This window comes from Hyaloscypha bicolor (assembly GCF_002865645.1).
Source record: "Hyaloscypha bicolor E unplaced genomic scaffold K444scaffold_182, whole genome shotgun sequence".
NCBI classification, from domain to species: domain Eukaryota; kingdom Fungi; phylum Ascomycota; class Leotiomycetes; order Helotiales; family Hyaloscyphaceae; genus Hyaloscypha; species Hyaloscypha bicolor.
Window position 1 is genome coordinate 5537998 of NW_020194684.1, and position 26641 is coordinate 5564638.

General features: G+C 48.7%; 8 protein-coding genes across 8 annotated transcripts; 1 reads left to right on the forward strand and 7 right to left on the reverse strand.

The window, feature by feature from the left end:
- Positions 1 to 2751: 2751 nt before the first annotated feature.
- Positions 2752 to 3570, reverse strand: K444DRAFT_621188 (UPF0041-domain-containing protein). The gene is made up of 3 exons (XM_024881845.1): positions 3460 to 3570; positions 3270 to 3342; positions 2752 to 3131 (listed from the first exon to the last, which is right to left on the reverse strand). Exons 1-3 carry the CDS (start codon positions 3530 to 3532, stop codon positions 2849 to 2851), a joined length of 429 nt encoding a protein of 142 aa, XP_024728964.1. The 5' UTR covers positions 3533 to 3570; the 3' UTR covers positions 2752 to 2848.
- Positions 3571 to 4612: 1042 nt separating this feature from the next.
- On the reverse strand, positions 4613 to 5446 carry K444DRAFT_637280 (Sm-like ribonucleo protein; the record flags this gene model as incomplete). The annotated part of the gene is made up of 5 exons (XM_024884103.1): positions 4613 to 4777; positions 4828 to 5133; positions 5187 to 5258; positions 5339 to 5347; positions 5423 to 5446. The coding sequence occupies 5 exons, from the start codon at positions 5444 to 5446 to the stop codon at positions 4613 to 4615; spliced, it is 576 nt and encodes a 191-aa protein (XP_024728965.1).
- Positions 5447 to 5754: 308 nt separating this feature from the next.
- On the forward strand, positions 5755 to 6434 carry K444DRAFT_544004 (putative 60S ribosomal protein L11; the record flags this gene model as incomplete). The annotated part of the gene is made up of 2 exons (XM_024876016.1): positions 5755 to 5905; positions 5962 to 6434. The coding sequence occupies 2 exons, from the start codon at positions 5755 to 5757 to the stop codon at positions 6432 to 6434; spliced, it is 624 nt and encodes a 207-aa protein (XP_024728966.1).
- A 169-nt stretch (positions 6435 to 6603) lies between these two features.
- Positions 6604 to 7363, reverse strand: K444DRAFT_621191 (uncharacterized protein). Its single transcript, XM_024881846.1, has 2 exons — positions 6911 to 7363; positions 6604 to 6860 (listed from the first exon to the last, which is right to left on the reverse strand). The coding sequence occupies exons 1-2, from the start codon at positions 7181 to 7183 to the stop codon at positions 6801 to 6803; spliced, it is 333 nt and encodes a 110-aa protein (XP_024728967.1). The 5' UTR covers positions 7184 to 7363; the 3' UTR covers positions 6604 to 6800.
- A 319-nt stretch (positions 7364 to 7682) lies between these two features.
- Positions 7683 to 8327, reverse strand: K444DRAFT_621192 (uncharacterized protein). The gene is made up of 3 exons (XM_024881847.1): positions 8043 to 8327; positions 7826 to 7962; positions 7683 to 7770 (listed from the first exon to the last, which is right to left on the reverse strand). The coding sequence occupies exons 1-3, from the start codon at positions 8127 to 8129 to the stop codon at positions 7743 to 7745; spliced, it is 252 nt and encodes an 83-aa protein (XP_024728968.1). The 5' UTR covers positions 8130 to 8327; the 3' UTR covers positions 7683 to 7742.
- Positions 8328 to 8876: 549 nt separating this feature from the next.
- K444DRAFT_575024 (pyruvate carboxylase-like protein) lies at positions 8877 to 13984 on the reverse strand. The gene is made up of 13 exons (XM_024877464.1): positions 13576 to 13984; positions 13474 to 13498; positions 13411 to 13414; positions 13342 to 13353; positions 13237 to 13274; positions 13156 to 13187; positions 12973 to 13092; positions 12861 to 12922; positions 11948 to 12794; positions 10932 to 11833; positions 9567 to 10668; positions 9324 to 9514; positions 8877 to 9278 (listed from the first exon to the last, which is right to left on the reverse strand). The coding sequence occupies exons 1-13, from the start codon at positions 13703 to 13705 to the stop codon at positions 9165 to 9167; spliced, it is 3579 nt and encodes a 1192-aa protein (XP_024728969.1). The 5' UTR covers positions 13706 to 13984; the 3' UTR covers positions 8877 to 9164.
- A 953-nt stretch (positions 13985 to 14937) lies between these two features.
- Positions 14938 to 22655, reverse strand: K444DRAFT_621195 (clathrin heavy chain). Its single transcript, XM_024881848.1, has 11 exons — positions 22454 to 22655; positions 22371 to 22391; positions 22263 to 22289; positions 21836 to 22207; positions 20671 to 21783; positions 18899 to 19601; positions 18347 to 18844; positions 16938 to 17774; positions 16493 to 16834; positions 15672 to 16411; positions 14938 to 15622 (listed from the first exon to the last, which is right to left on the reverse strand). Exons 1-11 carry the CDS (start codon positions 22493 to 22495, stop codon positions 15266 to 15268), a joined length of 5052 nt encoding a protein of 1683 aa, XP_024728970.1. The 5' UTR covers positions 22496 to 22655; the 3' UTR covers positions 14938 to 15265.
- A 1728-nt stretch (positions 22656 to 24383) lies between these two features.
- Positions 24384 to 26424, reverse strand: K444DRAFT_602790 (putative eukaryotic translation initiation factor 2 subunit gamma). The gene is made up of 2 exons (XM_024878741.1): positions 25714 to 26424; positions 24384 to 25664 (listed from the first exon to the last, which is right to left on the reverse strand). Exons 1-2 carry the CDS (start codon positions 26250 to 26252, stop codon positions 24647 to 24649), a joined length of 1557 nt encoding a protein of 518 aa, XP_024728971.1. The 5' UTR covers positions 26253 to 26424; the 3' UTR covers positions 24384 to 24646.
- Between the last annotated feature and the right edge of the window lie 217 nt (positions 26425 to 26641).

Genomic DNA, 26641 nt, shown 5'->3' on the forward strand with positions numbered 1-26641 from the left:
GGTCTCTATCTGTCAATCTTCATCCTTTAACTCATTATATTTCTGTTCCAACGCTTCACCTTGCCCTGGCCTTCGACCTAACCATCGCATCTGGAGTTGCGAGGTTTCTTTCTGTATATCGAGAGTTCTTTCATATCACCATGTCCAGTCAGTCCCAGGATCGTACCAGTTGGCCATACAAGCATCTGACCGCCGCTTCAGCACCCAACGAGAAGAAACGCACCGAGTATTTCGCACGAGAACGAACATCAACGAGTTCCTCAGATCAATCACTTAAAGTCCCACGAACACCACGCTTCGCAGAAGCTACGACAGTATACTCACCGATAGAAGCCGGTGAGGAAGGCAAATCGCCGTTCGCAGACCCCCCAAAGACAGAGAAGACGCAATCATTCATGGCGGAAGCGCAACCTTCTGATATTGGCTTCGGCTATATCAATGACCCTTCACGGGCGCCTGTCGAGGTCCCCCTGACACCAGCTTCTCCTTTAAAGAGTGCTATGAAAGTTCCAGGGACCCCAGGGAGGAAGATTGATAATCCTCTGAGCCCAACCTTCAGAGAGGAGCAGATTCTAGAGAAGCACGAGGAAATGACAGAGAAGGAGCAAGCTAAGGACTTGGTATGTTATAAAATTCACTATTGAATAGCCCAGCATCATTAACAATCCCACAGAAAATAAAGACCAGAGTCCGGATCGCAAAATTCTTCCTTCGAGGAGTGAACTTCAGCTGCAGTCTTATTGTCCTCTCCATGCTTTCGATGACCTTCTCGATCTTTAATGCAACTAAGGCTCTACCACCGAGAAACAACCTTCCTGCTTGGGCTGTTGGCACGAAGACTTGGCCACAAAAGGTTGTGCTTGCGATATCTTGTGTATCACTTGCACTATGTCTTGTTGTGTTCTGGAATTACTGGAGAGGCGGTCACCGACGCGCGGAGAAAGTAGCCGTCTATTACACACTCTTCGCCGTAGCATTTTTCATCTTTAGCACAATTATGTGGGGTCTTGCTGCTGGTATTCTTCAGAGCGCCAAGAACAACAGTAATAATAAGGACGTCTGGGGATGGTCATGCGTGGACAACAAGAGATCGCAGGTATTCAGTGATAAAGTCGATTACGCACTGGTTTGCAGAATGCAGGTAAGTTTCGCTTTCCCTCAAGTTGGAAGCCATTTCTAACGATATTGTAGTCTTGGTCATTAGTGTGCTGCCTCATCGAAGTCGTTCTTGAGTGCATCACCATCCTGCTCTACGCCGTTGTCTTCTACAGATACTACTCCAAGCAACGTCTCCGGAAGTCAATGGATGTCCGTGACCGTGCCCGTTCTGATCTGTACCTCGCTCAACTTCGCTCCCAATCCGCACCCAACACTCCCGGCTTCGGACCAATGTCTCCATCCTACTCCCAGCACGTCAAATCTCCTCGCTTCCCACCCTCCATCTACACCTCCAATCCCGCAGCGGCAGCCGAAGATGGTTTCGCTGGAGCACCCGGCACTCGATTCGTTGAGGCCAAGCCAACATCAGCCCTTGCCGCAAAGCCCTTCGCTCTTCAAGCACCACCGATCAAGGTTCACGGCGCTACACCCAAGGTCGCGCAAACCGGATTTGGAGCACCGACCCAACCAAAGGAGCGAGTTATTGACCACGTAGCCGCTGCGCCAGGCGAACAGACCTACGATGCTGTTCCCATCCCAGGCGCTTACGCGACCCCCAGCAGTCCCGGCTTGCCACAACCGCACCATCAACGATTCGGAAGTGTAGGAGAGGCAATCACCAGCGATCAGCGAATAGAGAGCCCACCAGGAAGCCCACGAGGGTGGGACCGGAGATAAAGAGCCGTGTCTTCTTTTCTTGTGTATTGGGGGATATATCAACGGAGTTAGGGCAAATCTTGTCAAGTCATCAGTCAATAGTATGATCTGAGATATGGAGGGATGGAGCAGACGAAGTACGAGATAAATGTCACTCGCTGGTGGATATACAGTTAATATGGTTCTATATGGATTCGATATCTGTGGATGCACTTTGCTTTGTCCAAAGTGTAGCAAAATACTAGAAAAAACCAGTATTTGGAATCAACCATTCTCCTGATCATCTTCTTTAAGTGGTGTGTTTTTTAAGGTTCCTGTACAATGTTTCAGAGTGTGAGAATGATCTAAAAATATTTCAGATAGAGACAATTTTGTTTCGGTGGTGTATAATAAGTGTGCTTCGCGTACCACGTGTATTCAATGCGCCGAGTAACAACTGTGTTCAATTACTAATAAGTATACTAAACGCACTCAATATCTCATTCACCCGGTACCAGGGCTCATCGACTTGAAATACCCTTCCGCTATGGAATCTTAGAAGTCCCCGCAATAAGATAACAACTTCCACGTGACGGACCGAAAACTAATAAAGTTGTAAATAGTGTGCAATTTGAAAATGAGCAAGAGCTATGTACAGAATGAAGAATCATACAGGACCTAGAAAATAGGCCTATACTTGGGGAAATGGTGCAAACGGTTGTAGTTCCATTACAAACCGTTAAGATTTACGAAAGCCTATCTTTGAAGTCGGTTGTGTTTCGGCTCCACAGAGAGGGAAGCAACTCTACAGAAAAACTTTCAAATCCTGATCTTCACTGCAACAATCAAACCATCGTGATCTCCATTGCATTGCAATTTGGTGAAGTGCTAGTAAGCATCTCCCCTCTACTGTACACGTACACAGGCAAGTAATTCCTTCCCTGCCATGTAAGCAACCCCCCCCCCAACCATGTAAACTCTCCCCTCTCTCACCCCATTCTCCCAATCACACCCTCATCAACCATCAATCATAGCCCCCATTATCATTCACCCCCTATTTGCCAACCGCATCCTTCGCCTTCTCAACCGCCTTGCCGACCTCACTCTCGACCTTGCCCACCGCACTCTTAACCCCACTCTCCGCCTGCTGCTTCAAGGTCTCCTCCCTGCCGCCCATCTTATGGTACTGCAAGTACCGGTATCCTTGCGTGAGCTGCGCGCCCTCGTTGACGAAGTGGCACAGGAAGAGGAGGTAGTTCTTCGGCTGGACGGCGAGCGCGTAGCGCATGAAGGTTGCAGAGTAGACTACCAGGGCGCCTGTCATCTTGCCGGAGATTCTGGGAAGAAAGAAGCTTGATCAGCTCTCCATTCTCAATATCAATGCCTCACCATGTAAGGAAGTTCGGCTGTGCCAAAGGCGGGACTTAATGGTGAAGAGGGGGGGCTCTGAGTCAACAGAAGAGAACTGCACTCACAACTCTGGGCTTTTCTGCGTATCCATTACCGCCGCAATCGGGATACCGAAATTCGATACCGGACCCCAGAAATCTGTATCTCATCAGCATCAGCTTCTCTGAACCCCCCTCATCCGCCTTCAACCACAGAAACAAGTCTTCCTCGCGCACGCGCGGGAAAATATCCGGAGCAATTGGGAGGGAACCGTACGTGTTGAGCAGACATAGTTGAGCATGGGGTTTGCCCGAATCTTCGCATTGATTGATTTCACAAAAGCCGCCATTGTGGAGGTTGTAGCGGTGAGAGATGGTGTTGGTGTTGATTACTCGAGGTCTGCTTTTCGATGGGATTCAAGATCCAAGTTTATCCGAGATTGTTCCGAAGGATGGCGAGATGGCTTATGTGCGACACCAGAGGCTCTGACCAAGAAAGTATTTCTTTGCTCTAGTCTTGTGAATCAAGTTTAAGAAAAGTCTATTACTCCAGGTTTTGATTCTTAAATCGCATGACATGACTCGTTGAGTATTGTTGAATTCCGGGCGAATTGTCTCTTTAATTTGTTTCGAGATTCAAAACTTAAGAATTGTGAAAGTGCTGCGAACGGTGAGTACACAAATCTGGAGTTAATTCAATCCAGTGGAATTTCCCACCGAGTGTTGCGAAGAGGGTTGCCTCAATAAATGATTTCTCAAAAATTACAAGGACAACCTATCCGCTAACCACCCATCCGAACAGTCTAAGGGAAAAGGAATAAGTGCTCGAGATGAAAGGACAAAATTGCTGTCATAATATGAGGGCTGTTTGGTGATTGGTTTCTTTTCTGCGCCGTCCTCATGATACTCAATACATAACTCAACGAGGCTGTGAAGGCTCGCTGCTTGAGACAGACGAAGAAGCCTTGGATATCAAGGTAATTTTACCTAGCAATAATCTAAACGTGTTAACAGAACAATAGCAGCCCCTACAATTGACTCTGGAGCCATCTAATTGCTCGCTGCAGCAAGATCGAGACTAAGATAAGGTGTTGCGCTAAGATTTGGGAGTGCGTTCTGAGGCTTATAGAAGGTGTATTTCTCCAATTTGTGCTTCCGCGGCAGAATTGGCTTTAGAAGGATTGAGTACTGAACTGACTTACTCATCTTGAGCCTCCCCGAGCAACAAGCAACACGTCTGAGCGGGCAAAAAGCGGTGTTCCAGTGGCCATCAAATTTGCTTTGACTTGCGTTGTGGTCGTCTATGCTACAAAGAGCCAATTTTCGGTATGTAAACCCAAATTCCCCTCAACGCCGATACTGTGCTTGATTTTTCTCCGCCTTTCCTCAAACCATCATAAACTCTTTTGCGGCACAAAGACAACTGTGCTCTATCTTCTGGGAGGATTGAAGCCAGGTGGAGGAGGGCCACCAGCAGGGAACCCGGGAGGGAACCCACCAAATCCTGGGGGTGGTGCTCCTCTTCCAAAGCCAGGAGCTCCAGGGAAGCCTCCAGGAAATCCGGGTGGTGGTCCGCCAATACCTGCAGCAGGTCCCTGAAAAATAGTTAGCCAGACACTCGATGTACATTGGGGCATAAACATACCGCCAATCCAACAGGAGCTCCTCGTCCAGCAGGTCGTGCAATTCCCGCACCTGCAGCTAGAGATGTAACCCCTCCTCCTGGTGCACTTGCTCCTAGACGCGCAGATGGATCCGCCGGTGGTGGAGACTCGACCGAGAGAGAGATGATATGAGCGCCTCGAACGATAGTAAGACCCAATGTACGCTTCTCTTCCGACTCGACGAGAGGGGCTGAGCTGCTGCTGGCACCTGGAGCAGCTGCAGCTTTTGTCGCCTTGCGCTTGACGCGTCTGAACTCTTCGGTATCTGCGAGAACGAGGTTCATGTGCTATATGGAAGTAAGCATTTGCGCACCTGTTGATATCCCAGAATTGCACATACTTTGTCAAAGGCCAACATCTGTCCAACCATCTGGCGTCCATCGTTCATCGTGACCCTCATCCGGTAGTTGATCTACAAGTCCATTAATATGCGCTCAAACTTCTGAGTCGGCGCAACAAGCTTTAAAAGCTTGCGCATTGGATATAACGTACGAGACCGGCCTGCAAGAACACCAGAAGTCAGCCTATAATGTCAACATAGAGCTTCCGAAGCTGGGCACGAGGATTGGAACTCACCATCTTTCCCTGCTTGTTCGCCATGATGATCGAGATGCGCGGTGATACGGCTTCTCTTGGGTTTCAAAGAATAGGTATTTGAAGTCTCTGGACTTCAGTCAACTCGTCAGCTCTTGCAAGCAGTATGAGATATGACTTGATATCCAGATCCAAGCTTTGAGGAGGCTGCCATGAAATTGATAAAAAGTCGTCTAGTCTCAATAAGGCTTAGCGCCTCGCTAGAGCGTTCACGCCCACGATGATTTTCCAAAAATCCAAGACCTCGAACTTTTGTTGAACGACAAATCCAAAACGACAATTTCTCCCACGACCACCTTCCGCCGTCAATCACCATGGCTGAATCCGGAGAGAAGGGTGGCAACCCCATGAAGGAGCTCCGCATCCAAAAGCTCGTCCTCAACATCTCCGTCGGAGAGTCTGGTGACAGACTGACCCGTGCTGCGAAGGTGTTGGAACAATTGAGCGGTCAAACACCTGTCTACAGTATGGATCACTTCGCTCTGGATCATTTCTGCAGAATCTAATCTCAATTCCCACAGGCAAGGCCAGATACACCGTCCGAACCTTCGGTATCCGTCGTAACGAGAAGATTGCCGTGCACGTCACAGTCCGTGGACCAAAGGCTGAGGAAATCTTGGAGCGTGGATTAAAGGTCAAGGAATACGAACTCCGAAAGCGCAACTTCTCTGAGACTGGCAACTTCGGCTTCGGTATCAGCGAACACATCGATCTTGGTATCAAGTACGACCCGGCGATTGGTATCTACGGAATGGACTTCTACTGCTGCATGACCCGACCTGGTGAGCGTGTTGCCAAGCGTCGCCGATGCAAGACCCACGTTGGAGCTTCACACAAGATCAAGCGCGAGGAAACTGTCAAATGGTTCAAGAACCGATTCGAGGTAAGCTTAGATAGAGCTGTATTGACGAGCCATGTACTGACTTTGTTCTCAGGGTATCGTCCGATAAATTTCGCAGCTGGTTCATTCGGCATGGGCTCTAGGAGTAAATGACTTGTGCATGAAAGGAGCATATTTGACTGTACTTTACTGGATCTACGGATCGGATCACAATGAAGCAGTCCAACACACTGTTCAGCATGCTCCTTCGGGACGGCTGCGGCCAAGAGACCGACCGGCTTGCCGGCTTTTTGCAAGTGCTGAATATTCATCATGAGACGTTTTGTAACAGATGTGAGCTGAAGAGTGTTTTCTTTCTTTCTGTATGATGTCCCTTGCTTTCCCATCCAACACCAATGTATAGATCCCCTCCATTCGATACAACCCATAACTGCTTCCACAGCTTCGACCGAAAGAAAGAGAATCTGCCATGGACTCATATCTCGCTCCAACCCGCACACCATCTCATATAGAAGTCCTTCATTTCGTCTTATCCGTCCCATTGATCATATTGTTGAACATCTTTCCTATCACTGTAGGCTCCTGGATTATCAGCTCTCATCCTCAACCTGGTGTTAAGGGCAACCTACCTCCCTCCTTTGGTCGCTAAAACGCTCCGCAAACTTCGCACTTCCTACACCCTGATGTTCATGTACATTACCACCTTGATCCTGCGATCCCAGCCTCGATGCCGAGCCCGGCGTATGGTGATTTGAGGCTCCCGCACGACTGTACGCCTTCTCGATGTTTCCCACGCCCCAAGTCTTGGTGGGTAGCATACCAGTGATACCGCTCAGCAATCCTCCCTCTTCCCTCTTATCTGCCTGCTGACTACTCGTAATGTCTGTTGGTTTTACTGACATCTCGTCGATGACGTTGGAAAATTGAATCCGGTTCAGAAGAGAAGTATATTTTAATATGAGTACTTTGATATCTATCAAATTCAAAGAGGAAGATTTGTCACTTGTCAAGAGTCTAGTTGAACCCCCTCATCATCTCCTTTACATAATCACGAAAATCCCTCCAGGAGGGTCCAAACTTCCGGCAAAACGTCATGAAGAATCGAGGGTCGTTGGTCAAGGTACTGGCTCAGACCGCTGCACCTAGCGGCTAGCGATGACCACGACATGTAAGTTCACGCGCTTCAATTACTTTTTGATATTTGAGTTTTCTTGCCGTTTCACCTACTTGTCGCACTCGAAGCTATGAAGAAAGTTTACGGAGCTGGGGATAGGGAAGGATAATTTTCCAAGTTTCATTCCGTAGAGAGTCATGGGTTTCATAAAAGATGTAGACAATACAGTTCAAATAATATGAATACATCCCATCCCACGCCTAAAAGCACCATTGCACCGCTAACGCCTCTTATTCATTCCTTGCATCACATCAACACATCAACATCTTCTTCATGCCTATCCCGTATCACTTGGGCGGCGATCCGGTAGTGAAGCTGCCCCAGTCAGCCAAGTCCACTCGACTCTTCTTCCGCGAAGAGGGAATCATACTTATGCCACAGCTTCCCAATAATCCCCGCTTGCGGTTTCTGATCGTGAAAACTTTGTCGTCGAGCAGCGGCTGCAGCATCGGTGCTGTTACGCTTCTGGTTCATAAGGCCAGAGAAGAGACCGCCTGAGTTGGAGCCCTGTTTGTACAATCCGTCAGTTTTTCATTTCAGAATGAAGACGAGAGAATAAGATGTGGAGGGGAGGATTGAGGCCGTACCCTGCGAGCCTCTCCTACGTTGTTGGCAGGTGTGCTCTCTGTTCCCGTGCCGCCCGTGACAGCAGTAGTCCTCCCAGAAGAAGCCATGGCTGCAGATATGTGGTAGATCGAAACGTATTCGAATGAAACAGTGTGAATATTCTCTCAAGGTAATGTGCAGGTTGAGAAGGGTGTCATGTATGAGGGAGAAACGAAGAGCAGAAAGAGGAGAGCCGTATACATACCCCACCTGCTGGCAACCCGCCTCGTGCAGCACGTCCGAGTTTGCATCCACGCACTCCGAGCTCCCCAATCCACAAAAAGCATCACATAATGATCTCATCAACTCCCCCTCCAATCCCATCGAATCCCATCCTAGTCAATCCCAAACGAGCCCTATCACACACTCAGCCTCGCTGCTCCCACATCCCTTACTACCCCGCGCGATGGCCTGACCCTTTTTCTCCCCACCCAACGACAACCCCTCTCGTGCAACACTTCTGCCAACCATTGTCACTAGCACAATCAGTCCGCACCTTCCGCCCCGAAAGATCCGTCCACTCAGAGCCCCTAAAAGTAAGCCTCTCGCCTTCTATTTCCCTCCTCTCCTTCTCAACAACCCCTCCACACTCGCAGCACCACCCCTGCAAAACAAAACTCACCCGGATCGTCCGCCCTCAGGCCGCCAATCAAAGAGATGCAGAGAGGCCGATAGTCAGGGAAGCTGCCTCTTGCGTGAAAGCGAGGGTTCAGTCACAATCGAAAGCCATGACGATGCCTCAATCGCTAGTGCGATCGGGGGAGGGAAGCACCAGAAGGGACCGCCGATCTTGATAGTACTGGGGAAGTGGGAATGTGATTTGAGATCTAGATTCCTTTCTCGTGTTCACACATCGATGAAGTATTTGATAAGGAAGGACCAAACTTTCATGTTTTACTATAACGAGCCAGACCTCGAATGTTGCTGTATTGTATGTTGGATCAAAACGACGTGGGTTTAATTCATAGAAGCATCTACTGCCATCCCAAAACCGATCCTTTCACCTTCCGTCCCGCCACCGGCCAACTTCCCCATAATAACATCTATTCATTGTTCCTTCGTTCACCATCTTGTACTTCGTACAGTCGTAATCCTTTTGCTTCTTACTCCCCGGCCTTGACAATCTTACAGATGAGATCAGAGCCGCCAACCGAATCACCTTCCTTGATCTGAACGCTGGCAACCTTTCCAGCATGTGGTGCAGATATGACCATTTCCTAAACGATATTAACAACAACTCAACAGTTCTAGATTTTACTCACCATCTTCATGGCACTCAAAACAGCTAGTGGATCACCCTTCTTGACCTCACCACCATCCCTGACACGAAGTTCGACAACCACACCAGCCATTGGTGCTCCAACCTGGCTGCTGTCTCCAGGATCGGCCTTGGGTCGGCTGGTGTTCTCAACAGCAGCTTTGACATCATCGACTGTGACTTGACGGACCTCACCTGCACAACATCATCAGTCTCGGATCGGGTTCTCACTGGGATGCAATCTTACCATTCATCTCATAAAACACTTCTCTCTGGCCAGTGGAATCGGACAACGGACCAACAGCGAGAAGCTTCAAGATCAACACCTTGCCCTTCTCCAGTTCGACATGGAATTCCTCGCCAATCTCAGGCCGAGACAAGAAGTATCTGGTCGGGAGCACACTGAGATCACCGTACTTTTGGATGAATTTCTTGTAATCCTCGAAGACCTTCGGGTACATAGCGTAACTAGCAACATCGCACTCCGTGACGCTGCCCCATTTCTTGTGAATATCCTTCTTAATCTGTTGGAGATCAAGTGGCTCGAGGGTCAAACCAGGGCGCTTGTCGAGCTTGCGTCTGCCACGAAGAGCGTTTGTTCTCAGAGGCTCTGGAAAGCCACCGTATGGCTGACCCATCAAACCTTCGAAGAACTCAAGGACTGAGCCAGGGAAGTCAAGCTCAGCGGCTTTCTTCTGGACATCATCAAAGTTGAGCTTGTTGGAAACCATGAACTGAGCCAAATCACCAACGACCTTCGATGTTGGGGTGACCTTGACGATGTCACCAAGTAAATCATTCGCTTGTTCGTAAGCTTTCTTCGTCTCTGCCCACTGCGCACCAAGACCAAGTTGAGAAGCTTGGAACATCATGTTGGTGAGCTGTCCACCAGGAATCTCGTGCTCGTAAACTTCCGGGTCGGGTCCATGTAGCCCAGCCTCGAATGGAGAGTAGAGTAGACGGAGCTGAGACCAATATGTATCGATAGCTCGAACATGGTGGACGTTCAAGCCGGGGTCAAGATCTGTACCCTCCAAGGAAGCAAGAACAGCGCCAACACTTGGCTGAGATGTCATCCCAGACAGACTGTCTGTAGCAGTATCAACGGCATCGGCACCAGCATTAGCGCAGGCTACCATCGAGGCAACACCAGTCCCAGCTGAGTCATGAGTGTGGACGTGGATAGGAAGATCCGGGTACTTCTTGCGGATAGATCCAACCAAGAGAGTGGCAGCTTTCGGCTTGAGGACTCCCGCCATATCCTTGATGCCCAGGACATGGATCTTGAGATCAACAAGCTTTGCGACCAAATCCATATAATATTCAAGGTTATACTTCTTCTTTGGGTTCTAATGATAGAGTTAGTAAATGCCGTAGTGCTGTTCAATCAAATAGACGAAGCAAAGCGTGATGACGAAGAACGAGTTGAAGAAAGTCCGGGGAAGTCCAGTTGAGTCCAGTTGAGTCCAGTGATGGCAAGAAGGACTATTGCGGCACTTGCTGCCTTCCTCAAATCGAGGTCCTCGAAGTTGAAAATGGTAGGCGCAGTCTTAGGAGAAGGTAGGAGCGAAGCGAAACTGCGGGGAGAACTGCGGGGAGAATAACTACATACCAAAAAGTCACCACTATAACACACAGTGCCTTCAACAACACCACCAGCCTTGTGGACGGCCTTGATACCGACCTCAAGTTGGTCAATGTCGTTCAAAGCGTCGAAGACTCGGAAGATGTCGACACCGTGCTTCTTCGCTTGCTCGCAGAAGTGAAAGATGGCGTTGTCTGGTAATGAAGAATAGGCAACACCGTTGGCACCACGAAGCAACATCTGGAATGGGATATTCGGCACCGCTTTTCGCATCTTTCGGAGTCTGTCCCAAGGATCCTCGTATAGGAATCGCATGGCGACATCAAAAGTCGCTCCACCCCAGCATTCAAGACTGTAGAGGTTGCTATAGGCGTGGCTAGTTTCCTTGGCAATGTTGAGAAGATCAACTGTCCGGACCCGAGTGGCCAAGAGCGACTGATGAGCATCACGCCAAGTTGTGTCCATGAGAAGACAACCCTTGTTCTTTCGGACGGCCTTAGCGAATGCTTCGGGGCCTTCCTTAACAATAATGTTTCTCCAACCCTTCTGGCAGGGTACAGAAGTGTCAATCTTCTTTCCAGCATTATCAAAGAGTTCTGGCATGATGATATCACCCTTGAACTTCGGTTCTCCAATCTGTCCCTTGATGCTGCTTCCGTTGACGGCAAGGTCTCCCAAGTATGCCAACAACTTCTGGGCACGATTCTGGCTGCCAACGAGATCGAACAGTTGAGGGGTATCATCGATGAAAGTAGTCCAGCAGTTGCCTTCAATGAAGGTAGGGTGAGTGAGCAATGATGCTAAGAAAGGAATATTGGTCTTGACACCGCGGATACGGAATTCAACGAGAGCACGCAGCATCTTTCGTCGCGCAATTTCGTAAGTGGAGCCATGGCAGGTACATTTGACAAGCATAGAATCGTAGTGTGCTAATTTGAAGATTAAATAAGTTAGTGATGAAGTAAAGCGTCAAGTGCGTTGGTGATCGAGCAGTGCAGTCCAGGGAGGCCTGGGGATTTGGGAAGAAAAAAAGGGGTACCTACGAGTAATGAGTGCGCCAGCAAATCCATTGCCACCATCGAGGCGGACTCCGTTACCACCAGCGGATCGGTAGACCTCGATCTTTCCAGTATCAGGCTGGAACCCCTTGGCAGGGTCCTCGGTAGTAATACGACACTGGATAGCAAAACCTCTGGTGGAGATGCGATCCTGAGTCAACCCGAGTTGAGCTAGTGTGGCGCCTGCAGCAATCTGAATTTGAGCAGCAATAAGATCAATGCCAGTGATCTCTTCAGTGATGGTGTGCTCGACTTGGATACGAGGGTTGATTTCGATGAAGTAGTATCGGTTCTTCTGGTCAACCAAGAACTCCGCAGTTCCAGCATTGCGGTAATTGACCGACTTTGCAAGCTTGACCGCGTCAGCTAGGAGGTTGTCTCTGACGTCGGCTGGGAGATCTTTTGCAGGAGCCAGCTCAACCACCTTCTGATGTCTTCGTTGGACGGAGCAGTCACGCTCGAACAAGTGAACAATATTTCCATGGTTGTCTCCGAGAAGTTGGACTTCGATGTGCTTTGGCTTGTCGAGAAAACGTTCAACGAAGACTGTTCCGTTACCAAAAGCAGACTTCGCTTCGGATGTAGCTCGCTGGAAGGAGTCTTCCAAGCTTGCTTGTTCCCGCACGACTCGCATACCACGTCCACCACCTCCATAAGCTGCCTTGATGATGATGGGGAAGCCATATTCGTCTGTGAATTTCTTGACATCCTCGAATTTGTCAACCGCACCTTCGGTTCCAGGAACAACCGGCACTCCGGCCTTGATTGCAATGGCTCTGGCAGAGACTTTATCGCCAAGTGCATCGATGACTTCGGGGGAGGGGCCGACAAACTGAAATCATAATAAGTTAGTTGCGGGTCTGACATATCTGATACAAAAGTCTAAGGGAATACGAACAATAAGTCCGGCCTTCTCAACAGCGCGAGCAAACCCGGCATTCTCAGAGAGGAAACCATAACCTGCCAGAAGAATTAGACAGCATTATTGTCAGGGGAACTAGATTTCATACCAGGATGGATCATCTGCACTCCATGCTGCAGGGCAATCTTGATGATCTCGTCGCCTGCCAAGTATGCTCCAACAGGTGTGTATTGTCCGCGCTTTCCGATCACATAGGCCTCATCGGCTTCTGCAGTGGAAATTATGGTTAGCAGAGTTTCTCTATATGTGAGGTCTTGAGGTAATTGCTTACTCTGCCGGTGCATGCTGAGTCGATCCTCATAGCTGGCAAGCAGTTAGCTCGGCCGCACATCGTCAATGCCTCATTTATTACCTGAAAACTGCGACAGTCTGCAGCGAAAGCTCATGGGCCTGGTTGCGAGTCAGTGCCTGTATAAAACAATCTGCAATTGGCTGGTGGGGTTTTGAGACAACTTACAGTACGGAAAATCTACAGTGTCGGATTCTGGATTAGCAAGCTCCAAGACCCCGCCAGGGATGAACATACACGAATAGCTATACAACGTCAGTATTGTAGCTTAGCACAACGTGATCTCGAGGATTGTGGCACATACGAATTTCTCCTCGATTGGCAACTGTAGAGAAGAAGGATTAGCACGAGGCTCCTGCAGCCAAGCCTATCCGCCGAGGGTCCGTTGAGAATGGGACTCACCAAGAATCTTCTTCAAATTCATGATGGTGGAATTGGCGCGGATGCGATGAATCGTCTGCTCCTGCTGGAGATCCATTCCCTCCTCGAACACCTCGCTGTAAGCGCCATGGGGATCATGTTGGTCAGTCATTGTTCCGATATCGAGCTGGACAAGGTAGACAATCTGGACAAGCTGGAGGGGTGCGGTGAGGAGCTGTTGACAAGCTCTGCCGAGCTAAGCTAAGGAAACGCGCAAGTAAGCATTGCTCAATTTGTCTCGGAGTTTGGGGACAATGTGTAACCAATTGTTCCTGATGGGATTGGGACATTGCCGTCTCTGGAAAGGAAGAATATTCCCAGGACAATTGGGAAAATGGTATTGTTCTCGCGGGACGGAGAGTTGAGAGTAGAACTGTAGAACTGCAGTACTTACGTGGGCGGTGGGGTAGTGAATAAGCTTCACGAGCTGGGACAATGGGAGTGAGCGTGTACTCAGGACCGAGTCGATTGATGGAAAGAAGGGAAGAAGGGAGGAAGGGAGGAAGGGAGGAAGGGAGGAGGGGATGAGAGGTGGAGTGGAGAGGCTGTGGACGGTCAGGAATAATTGTTGAACAAGCTCGGCTTTAAGAGCTCTGGGAGTCGGGGTGTTTTGGGTACCGGTAGCTCGCGGCTCGTGCTCGTGGTGGGGTGCTGAGGGACGTCCGTCCCTGTCCCTGTCCGCACGACAGGAGCTTCTCAGCTTCTGGGACGGTCGCTATTGCCGCAGCCAATAGCGAGCAGGCGATATCGGCCCAAGAGATCTTCGGGTTCTGTGGAATAACGTGATTCAATTGTTTGGCAGGACTGGACGAGAACCCCCCCACGATAAGGCTATGCAAAACTGCAAACTATGACATTAGGTTGTTTCTCTCTGCGTGGTGCGGTGTGGTGGGGTGGTCCACAGGAAGGCGAGGGGGCATTGGCGCTTTTATGGCCGTGGGGAAGGACCATCTGCATCTTCACTGTCATGAAAATTTGCTTTTCTCACAGGCCCTCCCTTCATGCAAAGGGGCAGCGTCACAGCCGCTTTCAAGATTCAAGATGGGAGCCTTTTCCCCGGCCTCATGTGAACTGAAAACCCCTCGTCTTTTCGCTGCTTCATGCGCCGACCTCGGTAGCAAATGGCAGGGATTATTTTCAACAAGGCTGATGATGGGGCATGGCTGACAGCCGGGTGAGCATTTTTCTGTCGTTATGCAGTAGTAGCATGTGCAATATGCCCCGCTGCTAGCCGCCAAAAGGCAAGTGATGTTTCGTGTGAGTAAGAGTGCGAGTGTGAGTGCGAGTGAGAGCAAGAGCAGACCAGATTGAGTCCAAGATCTCGCAGGAAAAAGAGATGTGCATCGCAAAGACATGTCACCCGTCAAGCTCAGCTTCAATTATAAATTCATCTCACTTTACGCTCGCAAGATGCAGATGTAAAAGGCCTTTTGTCAGAATACATCAGTGAATCTAGTAAAGCAAGGCTAGAACCGCTCCTATTAGTTACACGCTCCTCCCTTGAGTGGACCTCCTAGAAAACTCTGCTAGAAAGAACTTGATGCATACAACTACATTCATGTCTGGGAATATGAGACAAGACCTTTCGGATCCCTTCCCGCTATGGAAATCAGAAAAGGGTACAACCCGAGATGCTGTCACTAAGGTATGCCACTACTTATCCGTATCAACTTCAAAAACCAGTGTGACCCGTTGGCTGAGGTGCGAAGCCGTTGGTCTGAGCGAAAGGAGCAGGCGATTGACGTCCTCCGGCTGGGCCAGCAGTAATCATCAGTCGATTGCCTCCAAGGATCGGAGTGTTGTTCTCCTCCTTCTCCTGTGACTTCTCCCGCAACTTGCGCTCTTCGTTGTCCTTCTTCAACATTTCAATCGTGGAGCTTTGTTGGGCCAGGTAGTTGATCATGAATGGCATGGTGAAGTCAGTAAGACCGTGACGCCATGAAATCTCCATAACGACATGAACGGGGATCAGATCATAACAGGCGTACAACATGCCGACATAGCATTCGCGGCTGCCAATGTCGACAAACTATTGACCAGTTAGCGTGTACATTAGAGTTCGCGCATCCGAAACTTACGTATCTAAGCAACTCCTCAACGACGTCCGACTTGCCAGAAATAGCTGCAGTCTCGATGGCATCCTTGAACAATTTGTCTTGCTTGGAAAGAGCAATCGATTTCTCCCAGCGCTTGTTCTTACGGTAGATGTTGGCAGCGATTTGACGGAAGAAGACGAGGTCGTGACGTTCGAGTCGTTGAGCAAGGTCGACAGGGTCGTAGTTGTCATAGTTCTCAACCGAATCACGCAAGGTCTTGTAATCCTCCTCCTCGATCAGCAGGTCATTGATGGCACTGTTGACGGTCTTCTTGTTCTGCGATTGAACATTGAGAAGGAATGGCTTGATGAGAGGAATGTTGTCTGACTTCTCAAACATCTTAACGACACGATTGACATCGATTCTCGGGGTCAAGGCTTGGAGAAGGTCAGTCAAAAGAGAAGGCTGCTCTTGGAGATAGAAGTTGAGTGCGCGATAATAGATCTCTAAGTTGGCGACTTTGACGATGATGTCCTTGAAAGAATGGTGCTCCCAGGCATCCGCGGCACGCTCCATCATAGCCAAAGCCGCATTGTCCCATTCATCATAATGGCAATACAAGAAGACGAGTTCTGGCCAAAGATGAGCCTCCTCGCAGGCGCGGATCATCTTGGGGATGTTGATTCGGCTCCAGAAAAGCTTCAAATGCTCCATCACTTGGTCTGGGTGATACTTCGACAAGGCAATGCCAAGCTCTGTGAACATACCCATATGACTGCGTTCTAGAAACGATAATGTTAGAAATGATAATGTTAGAACATGAGGAAACAATGTTTGAGACACAAGGAAAGGAAGGAACATACCAAGACCAAGACCTTGCTCGAGAAGTGCGATGAGCTCATCAAAGTAACCATTTCGCTCATATTGCTTGACGAGACCTTGGAGTTCCTCGGCGTCAACAATCAAGTTCAGACCACAAATTTGAGCAAGTCGGAACTCCTTTTTGTCAACACAGGCGGCGTTAACTTGCTTCCAGACCTTGATGTTATTTGCCTTGCGGGCACACTCAACAGCAGCTTGGTAGTCCTCGAGATGAACCAGGGTGGTGGCAAGCTTGGCCCAGTTGGAGATGCTGGTGAAGAATATCTTTGCAGCTTGGTGATGTCCTTCAGCATAAGCCTTGTCACCGGATTCCTCAATATCAGCTAAACAGATGTTAGTAAACGTTTAATGATGTTAGAGATGTTCCAGGTCCAGTATCCAGAAGAAGGTCCGATTCGGGCAAAAGAAAAAGGGGGTTCTACATACCAACGTTGGTGCCTCGGAGGAAGTCTTCCAACTCGCTCAATTGGTCGGTACGGGCATAGGCGAAAGCCAAAGCAGTGTCAATGGCGGGCTCTCGGAGAGTCTTGCGTGCCATGCGAAGGAATTTGATCAAGTCTTCGTCCTTGCCTGCATGTGTAGCAATCTCAATAACCTCGTTGTAGTTGCTAGGATCATCGGCGCGAATGTAAGAAGCAATACCATCGCTGACACGAAGGCCATCCAATTGGGCCTTGGCAACTCTGCTCCAAACCTCTGGAAGTTCAACACGTTCGGCATACTCCTGGGCACGATCGATGCTGACAACATGCTCGACAAGCACATTGGCAGCACTCTTATGGTCGTTGATTTTCTTGTAGACCTCGAAGGCCTCTTCGAACAATCCGACCTCAATACAGATGTTTGCAATATCGGGAGCGTTGTAAGCATCAAGACGGTGGATGTAATCCATAACTCGTCCCTTGTCAGCCTTGGTTGCCGTGAGGATGAGCAAGTTCTGGAGATTTGTGTTATCGTCAAAAGCCGATGGTTCCAGAACGATCTTCTCGAGAAGCTCGATAAGCTCTGCAGGCAGATCGGCAGCCAAGAACGAAGCAACTGCCACGGAGACTTTGTCTGGCTCAGTAGATTCAGGCACGGCAGTAGAAATGACCTGGTCAATGACGGAGCGGCGGTAGATGTTGTTATGGCTGAGAACAAATGACCACAACTCCCGGTCAGCTCTTTCGAGGAGATAACGAGCTTGGGCTTTAAACATAGAGTTCTCGTTCGTCAGCGAAACGAGCTCAATATCGTTTTCGCCTTTCTTGTATGCAATGACAGCTTGGAAATGTTAGCAAATACTCTGAATAGTACAATGAAAAGTCCAGGTCCAGTCCATATGGTAGCAATGTTGTTGAAAAGTACTTTCGAGTCCAGATATGAATGCTGCAAATCGACGGCGTCCATTTGTTCTAAAATCGTTGCAGGTCTAGTCTATAGGGTAGTGATGTAGTAGAAATGTACTTTTGAGTCCAGGTATGAATGCTGCAAATCGACGGTGTCGATTTGCTCCAAAATTGTGGCAGGGTCCAGGTGGGTCGAGCTAAGAGCTCGACTCCGACTCAGCCGCGGCAGCAACCTTGTCTTTGTGCTTCTTCGACGCGTTGTGGCGGTCGAGTTGTGCCTTATCGGCAAAGGAATGGTCACAAACTCTGCAGTGGTGTTTCCGTGCAGCAAGGTCCTTGTGGTGTTGTGTTGAAGGTGAAGCATCGTGAAGGAGAAGGAGTCTTCATGTTGCTGACTCGTCCAGGTATCCAGGAAGGTGCGGTGTAGAGCGTCCAGGAAGGAAGGGTTATGTCTAGGTATCCAGGAGGAAGGAAAGGTTGACTAAAAAGAAGGAAAGTGCTACATACCAAGGTTCGGATCGCGCTTTGCGCAGTAGTTACCAACGACTAATGGATCATATTGGTTATTCTCCTTCAAGAACTTCTCGGGATCGTTATTAGAGTCAATATAAATCTTTGCAAGTGCATTAAACACCGCCGTCTGTTGATTACCCCCAGCAAGAGTTGTTTCCAAAAATGGAAGCAAGAGCTTGAGACGATTTCTCGACTCGACCTCGGCGACAAGCTCATCGATTGGCACTGAAGCCGGATTGACAGTTGAGAGGAGATTCTTGATGATCGATTCATCACAATCAACGTCAAGGAGACCGCCAACAACTGCAGGTGTTCGAGCAGGGTTGACGCGTTGAACATAGACCTCGATCGACTTGAACTGTTGGTTTTGGTACAGGTAGAGAACCAGGTCGTGGATGAAGTTGAAGCGATCACAAACAATGATCAGCGGTAACTGCTCTGTCAATTTGGCTTCCTTCAAGAAATTCTTCACTTTTTCGGGATTGAAGTAATCTAAAAATCGATGTTAGTGAGTGCAACAGTAAGGAAAGGGAAAGTGCAACTTACTAGAGTCTCGGCAAATTCGCTCAACCTCAGTAAATTGACCCATCTTTGTTGCAGCCTCAATGTACTTGAAGTTGACGTCTTGGTCTTCGCTAAGATTGACAATGCTTCCGAGGTAGTAGAATAGACCTTCAGCAGTCTTGTACTTCTCGAACAGATCAATTAGTCTGGTAGGGCCGAGAAGATCGGAGTATTTGGTCGCAATTTGTACAACAGCACCAAGATTTTGACGAATATTTGACTTCAACATAGCATCGAGGCAGTCTAGCGATTGCTCGAGAGACAAGCGGCCGAAAAAGTTGGTAAGCCAGTCCTGGTTGAAGTTTGGAGTTGCGACAATACCAACCAGGACACGCTTGACAGCCTCTGGGTCATCATAGTGTTCTAGGGCTCGTTGAGAGAGACCAGCCTGCTCGCACAGTGTTGCAATACGAGCTCTATCGTAGTGGGAGAACATATCATTGCCCAGGATGGCATCAGCAACTTGAGGTGCATTCATAAGATTCATCTCGAGGAGGCGGGTCTGCAAATGGCCTTGCTCTGGTCGGTTATCCTTCAAAGCATCCAACAGAAAGGCTGTTGCTTGCTGAACCATGCCTTGCGATTGGAAAACATCTACGACGCGATCGATGTCGACTAATGAGCCGCCCTCGTTGTTTGCGAGTTGAGTTGCAAATTCGGCACCCTTCTCAGGGTTGATGCGTGACTGGGCAGGCAAAAATGTGTTAGCAAATGCTCTGTATAAGACTCGATCAGAAAAGCCAGTCCAGTAAGGGATGTCCGGTAGTAACACAGCCGTGAATCGACAGCGTTGATTTAAGTGATTCCAGGGGGGTTAAGTGAGCAGATCGAGGTCGTCGGTTACCAGTGCTGTGTAAGAGTCCATAAAAATGTCAATCCAAAGAGGAGATCCGGTAGTTGTTAGTCGAGCTCGGAGCTCGGCTACATCGACTTGGCTGCGGCAGCAACCTTGTCGATGTGTTCTCGGGTCGTCTGGTGGAGCTCCAGCTTCGGTGCATCTCTCAAGGATTGACCACAAGTCTTGCAAGAAAATTTCGGAGCAAGAACGTTCTTGTTGACTTTGTATGTACCAGCAACCGTATCGAGATGCTTTTTGCAGGTCTTGTGGATGTTGAGTTCGCATGAATCCGTAAAGTTAACGTTGCAGATTTCGTAAGCATACTTCCTGGTAGCCATCACAGTGGTTTTGCTCTCTTCAGCAATCCCCGCTCTATGTACGGGACCAAGATTTGCTTCGTATCTAGACTGCCTAGCCTTCCACTCTTTGAAGTCATCGGCCTTCAGTCCATGATAATTGGTACGTGTCCGGATCCTGGCTTGCCCAGCACGTCGTTCCAACGATTCGCGCTCCTTGCTTCGAGCTGCTCAGGAGTGAGGTTCTCGTCGTCGTGCCAGATGTGTTCTAGCAGGGTAGAGTGGGAGCAATATCCATCGTACACAATGCGTTGCGGGACCAGGGGTAAAGGGTTGGCATGCCGTAGTCCTTGGTTCTAGATCTCATGGCCCAGAACCGAAAGAAAAGGTAGCCTCAATGGCGAGAAAGAGGCAGGGGACCCTTTTGCACGATTGAAAAACCTTCATCCATTGAAGAGAAGAAAGAGCCCTTCATATTGTTAACGGTCCAGGTATCCAGAGGAAGGTTCGGTCCAGAGAGTCCAGGAAGGGGGGGCTGAGCTATGTCCAGGTGTCCAGGAGGAAGGTCCAGTCTGGTCAGGAGGGAAGGACTGAGTTAGAAAAGGGAAAGTCCGACTTACAATATTCTGCAGCATCATGACATAGTCAGGTTGGTATCCAACTTGTGTGGCATAAGGCAGGATCTTCTCGAATTGGCCGGTTTCAGCGAAGGCTGCAACAACTTTGGGAGCAACATTTGCGCGGAGATAAATGCTGAGAGCAAGGTTCAAGTCATGTGGTCGAACGATATCACCAAGCTCTTCGGAACAGTCCAACTTGTTTTCCTTCATCCACTTCTCCAACAGGTGCTTTCGGTTCTGAGCAAGAACTGGTCTTACAAGCTCAAGTGTCTCATGCTTGTTGAGAGATCCCTTGTCAAGCAACATGCCAAAGTATTGGAGAATGACAGACAATTGTCCGGGCGCAGCTGGCAACGCCTTGAATCGCTCGATTGTCTGTGGTGTACGGAGGAAGCCACGCGGAGAATTAGCAGCAATCTTTGCGGCCTCTGCATAGTTTCCTGAGTTCACTAATTGGTCAAATTGTTGAGCATATAAGTTGTCGGCACCAGGCAGACCGGCTCGTGATGCAAGCTTGACCGCAAGACTTGAGTTGGCTGGGTTTTGGAGAAGATAGGGGATGACAGTGGCTTCGTCGACAGAAACAGACAGCACTTGTCCCTTCCTGTTAACGCCCAGTATACCCGCGGATTCCGAGTCTGGAGCTGTAATGAAGATGGTTTCGCTCGAAATACGGTTCATGAAGATACATGCGGCAGTCTCCAAATCGTAGAGGTGAATGAAGCCGTATTTTGTGACGAGATAGATGATGCTGTATTTCTGAGAAACTTGCATCGCAACTGGGAAATCGTTGACAGCCTCGGCCGGAAAGTAAACATCCACTGCCTTCTTCGGAAAGACGGGGTTCGAAGCTTGGTGATCAACCTCTACGATGTGCAATTTTGCGCCAGTAGCGGTACGAACGGAGAATGTGAACACCTTGGTATCTGCCGGGGCACCTTCGAGTCGTAATGTGCCGAATGCAGCTGCGTGTCCTTCGATAGCTTGACTAATGCCACGATCCCGCGAGTAGAGCTGCATAGCACCCACAACTCGACCTTGTTGTTGTGTGATACCAACAACCACCATCCATTTGCCATCGTCGCTGACGCGATAGTTGATGATTTGGCACCCCTAGTGAATTTGTTAGCAGATTTCACCGTGCTTGAAGTCGAGGTCCACGTACTGCAAGATTTTGATTTCTCTTGAAGACCTCAACTGGGGATGGTTGATTTGGATCAAAGACATCCCAGTGGTAGACCGCAGTATCTGTTACCAGGCCCAAGGATGTCTCACTGAACCACTTCCAGAACACCACATCCTCATTCATTGTCGCTGACTTCAACTTTGCCTTGGCACCGAGGTCGAATATTTGGAGGGTTCGGGCTTGTGCCTTGAGTGCAATAATCTGCTTCGTCCAGTGCATGATGGCACTATCAGCTTTGATCGGTCTCCTAATGACATTGTTGGCCTGCTTGAGATCGACGATGACAACTTCGGGTTGGGCGGCTTCATCTTTCTTTTCTCGCACACATATGAAGGAATCGGATTCGAGTGTCTAGTTTCAATATTAGCTATCCACTGCAAGTAGCAGAGAGGAGACAAATACTCACGCATGAGTTGAATCCAATTGATCCTTGCTGTAGAGGTGAATGTTAGATGATTTTGATAAAGCGGATGCCTGGACAGTGTTTGGAGAGGCTGAAAAGAATGCTACGTACTTGAACTCCGACGTTGGTCAACTAGAGTCAGTTGTCAGTTGTATTCTCCATCATAGATAGCTGTATTGGAAGTTGACACGTACCTGGACCAGCTCGGTGAACTTGATGGGCAGAGCAGGTGCCATCTTGACCGTTTGCGCTGAGGCGCTTACCCCCCGTTAACCGTGCTCAATATTAGCAATCGTAGATTTGCACAAGAGGCAGTTAAAGAGAGTAGTGATCCCAAGAGCTCCCAGAAAATATGCGGGATGCTGTAGGTTGATTAGGTTGAAGTTGTGATTGATTGCGTAGATGTTGAACTGTTCCTTTCGCGAGACAACAACTTTGGGAAAGGCACGGGTCTTGGGACGGCGCTAGTCCAAAAACGCACAAGCGGCTTACAAGCGTAAAGCTGTCTGGAAAAGGGGCAACTAAAGGATGGCAGGGCGACAATATGGCTCTAAATCACCATATCAACGACCTTCACAAAAATCTCTCCACAAGACCGAGGCTTCTGTTCTGATCCAGATGCGGACGGAGAAAATCGGGCTCCACGGATACCTCAATACCATTAAACGCACAGAAGATCCATGGTGCGGCTGCGAACAGGTCTACCAAACGATGCAACACATTGTCGAAGACTGTGAGTGTCTTGAGGACAGTCATTTCCCGTACCTGTGGAAGAGCATTGTCAGAGATGCCAGGCTCTTCCTAAGAGATACAGAGTTAATGGCCAAACTCGTCAAATTCATGCTTGCTGCTAGTCTCTTGGATCAGTTTGCGAGCTTCACAAAGACATTTTCACCACTGGATTAGGGGACGAGGCCGATCAAGGCGACGATTGTACTTGATAGGGCTAACTAACCCCTTCTGGGGGCTGTCATATCGTAACAAATCACATAGATATGGAAGGGAGGGCATGGGGCAAGGTCACATGGAGTTTTTGAGTTTTGATTTCTGATTTTCGATTTATTTGCTTTGTCAGCGCTGGAGCGAAGCCGTGGCTCGTGACCACCCTTGTAGCCTAATCCCTATCTACACCTGGGCTCGCAGGCTCGCCTGTTGTGGCGTTGCGGCGTGCCGGAAGCTTTGGTGTTCCTGCACGGATATATTCACGTGACAGATTATTCACGTGACCGTGTCCGCATTCTCCGGAAAATGTAGAAGGAGAAGAAGAAGATATAGGAATATAGGAGGAGATATAGGAGGAGACAGAGGGAGGGTTCAATATAGTAAATAGAAGAAGACTTAGAGGGGGAAAAGATGGCAAGTGGGGAAAGAATATAGATGTTGAGGCCGCGGGACGCTGAACCTACTGTAAAGGATGGACATTCCCGAGGAAGAAACGAAGGATATGTGACAGGTCTCTCTGCCCGTGTAGATTGATTTGCTTATGGACTAAGACAGATATCACAGGATCTTAAAGAGATTGGGTAGGCCAACGTTGGCATCTGAAATAAGGATGATGCTAGGGAATCACGCATTGGCGTTCTCGCTTAGCTTTACAGATAGAAGTATCCACTAGCCAACCGCCCAAACCCCCATCCGCCCACGCCTAAAAAATCGATTTTTAATCACACCTTCATTATAATTACAAATCCTTCGATATATTAACATCCCATAGTATTTTCGACATCCTGATAACTATATATTCAATTTAATCTTGTGGTGCGGCTAGAATCGCCTGTTAATATCGAATTTTTATTTTTTTTGGTACGCGCCCGGCTTACTAAAAATTATTTGGTGCGGCCGCACTCACTAAAAATTATGAGATACGGCCGCGTACCAAAAATCAAAAAATTCGATATTAACAGGCGATTCTAGCCGCACCACAAGATTAAATTGAATATATAGTTATCAGGATGTCGAAAATACTATGGGATGTTAATATATCGAAGGATTTGTAATTATAATGAAGGTGTGATTAAAAATCGATTTTTTAGGCGTGGGCGGATGGGGGTTTGGGCGGTTGGCTAGTGGATACTTCTAGCAACTTCTCGCTAGATAGGAATTCATCAAGCTTCACAACACACTCAAGATTTCAGCATGTCCAGCAATCGATTCCAAGCACGCAAGTTAGGCTCCACGAAGACTCTTACATTTGGATTTGAGACTGAGCTAGTTTCATTCTATTTCTTCAGCAGAAAAATCTCGGAATGGCAAATATAGCTCGCCGCGAAAGAACTACATACCTAGACAGGGCTGAGAAATCTTCATTCATGTATCGAGCTTGCTTTTTGGCCCAATCTATCAACTCCCCCTATGCATAAATCATGACAAGGTAGAGAAACACCCTCTTACGATGTGCTTGGATCCAGAGTGACACCATTGGCAATCGTAGCCCAACCTATTAATCTCCAGTGCTTCTCGATACGACGACTTAGTGCGACCTTCTCGCCAACGTTTGTGCAAGCAGGACTTGTCAACACCAACTTCGCAGCATCCTGTCTTACGGCTACAACCTTCGCACCGGTTGCTGTAGAACCGATGTTCACCATAAGCACCTCGTTCTTGGCGAGCTTCGCAACCTTGGCTTGCTTTCCATCTGCGGTCTTGACACCCAACAATCGTCGAAGCAGATAGTAGTTGACTTCGATTTCGATGTAGATATCTGGCAAGCGGCCCTTCAGTCCAAGAACGAATCCAACCAAACGATCAGCACGGCACAGAGTAGGGTCGATTCGAGTTCCAACACCGATAAGTCCACCAGGCACGGCATACTTCAGTTCGTTGTTCTCGGAGTTCAGTGTGACGATTCTGCTGAAAATGGGTGTGCACTTGATAGCTCCCTTCTCGTCTCTGGTGACGATACCTGGTCGAATCTCGATTTCGTCACCTAGCTTCACAACACCGTGCAGAATACTTCCACCAGCAACACCTCCTTTTAGCTCTTCGATTTCAGCACCCGGCTTGTTGACATCGAATGATCGAATAACAATCATTTGAGGATCCATGGTGAAGTCCCGAAGGGGTACCGGGATGGTGTTGACAATTGCCTCGTTGACAGCATCGATATTGAACTTGAGTTGTGCCGAGATAGGAATGATCGGTGCGCTTCCTGCAACGGTGCCTCGGATGAACTTTTGGATCTGGCCATTGTGATCTTTTGCGGCCTCTTCTCGCATCAAGTCAACCTTGTTCTGAAGAATGATAATCTTGTCCAACTTCATAATCTCAATAGCTGCCAAATGTTCTGACGTTTGAGGTTGTGGGCAGGTTTCGTTTCCAGCAATAAGCAGAAGAGCAGCGTCCATGACTGCAGCGCCTGACAACATGGTACTCATGAGAATATCGTGGCCAGGGCAATCGACGAAGCTATACGGAGGTTAGCTTTCCCTCGCAACGATAGGTGGGTAGAACTTACGAGACATGTCTGAGCAGCCTATAGGTACCAGAACATCCCTCCCGCTCGCAAGGAGGATCTACCTCCTTCTCACTCTTGTAACTCTTGTAACATCCCGGCCTTGGGCACTCTTCGTTGTCGCACTTGTAGATCTTCGCATTGGCATATCCGAGCTTGATCGTAATATTTCTTTCCAACTCGTTCTTAAACCGAACAGTCTGCACTCCTGAAATAGCCTTCACCACAGTCGATTTTCCGTGTGCCACATGTCCTATCGTACCAATATTGATGGTTGCTTGTCTTGCGATGATCTCGGGAGTCAGAGGAGTCAGGGACTTGACATCCAAATTTTTTGGCTCTGTCTGCGGAGGCAGGGTGGGGCGAATGACTGGGGGAGCTACCTCCTTGTGCGTCGATTTCTTCAGGGCTGATTTTATTGGCTTCTCAATATCCTCGACATTGTTATCCATTTCTTGGGGTTTGAGAGCTGGGGATTCTGGCCCAGAGTCAGAGTCCGAGTCCATATCGTTGCCATATCTATCTCCGTTTCCGTCCGCCATGATGGGTGGTTGTGCGTAGTTCGCCTTTGAGAATCTTTCTGAACTTTAAGTCTCGCGGAGCTCTGGCGGTTCTGTCTGTAGTTCTGTCGCGAGCGCGGATGTTGGAGGAAGGCGATTCTCGATATGGGTGAGTGTCGAAGGCGGAGTCGAGGAGTTGAAGGTCGATATCGAGGTTGTAAATTTGAGTGTGCTCTGACTCTTTTTGACCCCGCCAAAAGTCGCCTGGAGTTTCAAGGATGCTAGAGTTGGTTAGCGTACACGTGACGCTCTCTCGTCGTGGACAGAAAAAGCGGCACTGAATTTTTGTCAACGTCCCAAGTTGCACTGGACATTTAACTAGACTCGGAGGGCGAGGACTTTAATGTTTCAAAAGTTCTAGAACGTTTACA

Excerpts from the sequence above, each read along its gene's own strand:
- K444DRAFT_621188 (XM_024881845.1), bottom strand. The coding sequence starts at position 3,532 with ATGGCGGCTTTTGTGAAATCAATCAATGCGAAGATTCGGGCAAACCCC. Across the intron at positions 3,343-3,459 it reads CAACTATGTCTGCTCAACAC|ATTTCTGGGGTCCGGTATCG; the intron begins GTACGGTTCCCT and ends GATGAGATACAG. Across the intron at positions 3,132-3,269 it reads ACGCAGAAAAGCCCAGAGTT|AATCTCCGGCAAGATGACAG; the intron begins GTGAGTGCAGTT and ends CTTTCTTCCCAG.
- K444DRAFT_621191 (XM_024881846.1), bottom strand. The coding sequence starts at position 7,183 with ATGTCAGTAAAACCAACAGACATTACGAGTAGTCAGCAGGCAGATAAG. Across the intron at positions 6,861-6,910 it reads TTAGCGACCAAAGGAGGGAG|CCTACAGTGATAGGAAAGAT; the intron begins GTAGGTTGCCCT and ends ATAATCCAGGAG.
- K444DRAFT_621192 (XM_024881847.1), bottom strand. The coding sequence starts at position 8,129 with ATGGCTTCTTCTGGGAGGACTACTGCTGTCACGGGCGGCACGGGAACA. Across the intron at positions 7,963-8,042 it reads ACGTAGGAGAGGCTCGCAGG|GGCTCCAACTCAGGCGGTCT; the intron begins GTACGGCCTCAA and ends TTGTACAAACAG. Across the intron at positions 7,771-7,825 it reads ATTGGGAAGCTGTGGCATAA|CTTCACTACCGGATCGCCGC; the intron begins GTATGATTCCCT and ends TGACTGGGGCAG.
- K444DRAFT_575024 (XM_024877464.1), bottom strand. The coding sequence starts at position 13,705 with ATGACTGACCAACATGATCCCCATGGCGCTTACAGCGAGGTGTTCGAG. Across the intron at positions 13,188-13,236 it reads CAGACTGTCGCAGTTTTCAG|CTATGAGGATCGACTCAGCA; the intron begins GTAATAAATGAG and ends ACTGCTTGCCAG. Across the intron at positions 10,669-10,931 it reads GTTATAGTGGTGACTTTTTG|AACCCAAAGAAGAAGTATAA; the intron begins GTATGTAGTTAT and ends CTCTATCATTAG.
- K444DRAFT_621195 (XM_024881848.1), bottom strand. The coding sequence starts at position 22,495 with ATGGCACCTGCTCTGCCCATCAAGTTCACCGAGCTGGTCCAG. Across the intron at positions 16,835-16,937 it reads CCTCCGAGGCACCAACGTTG|CTGATATTGAGGAATCCGGT; the intron begins GTATGTAGAACC and ends ACATCTGTTTAG. Across the intron at positions 15,623-15,671 it reads TTGAGGAGTTGCTTAGATAC|TTTGTCGACATTGGCAGCCG; the intron begins GTAAGTTTCGGA and ends ACTGGTCAATAG.
- K444DRAFT_602790 (XM_024878741.1), bottom strand. The coding sequence starts at position 26,252 with ATGGCGGACGGAAACGGAGATAGATATGGCAACGATATGGACTCGGAC. Across the intron at positions 25,665-25,713 it reads AGGCTGCTCAGACATGTCTC|CTTCGTCGATTGCCCTGGCC; the intron begins GTAAGTTCTACC and ends ACCTCCGTATAG.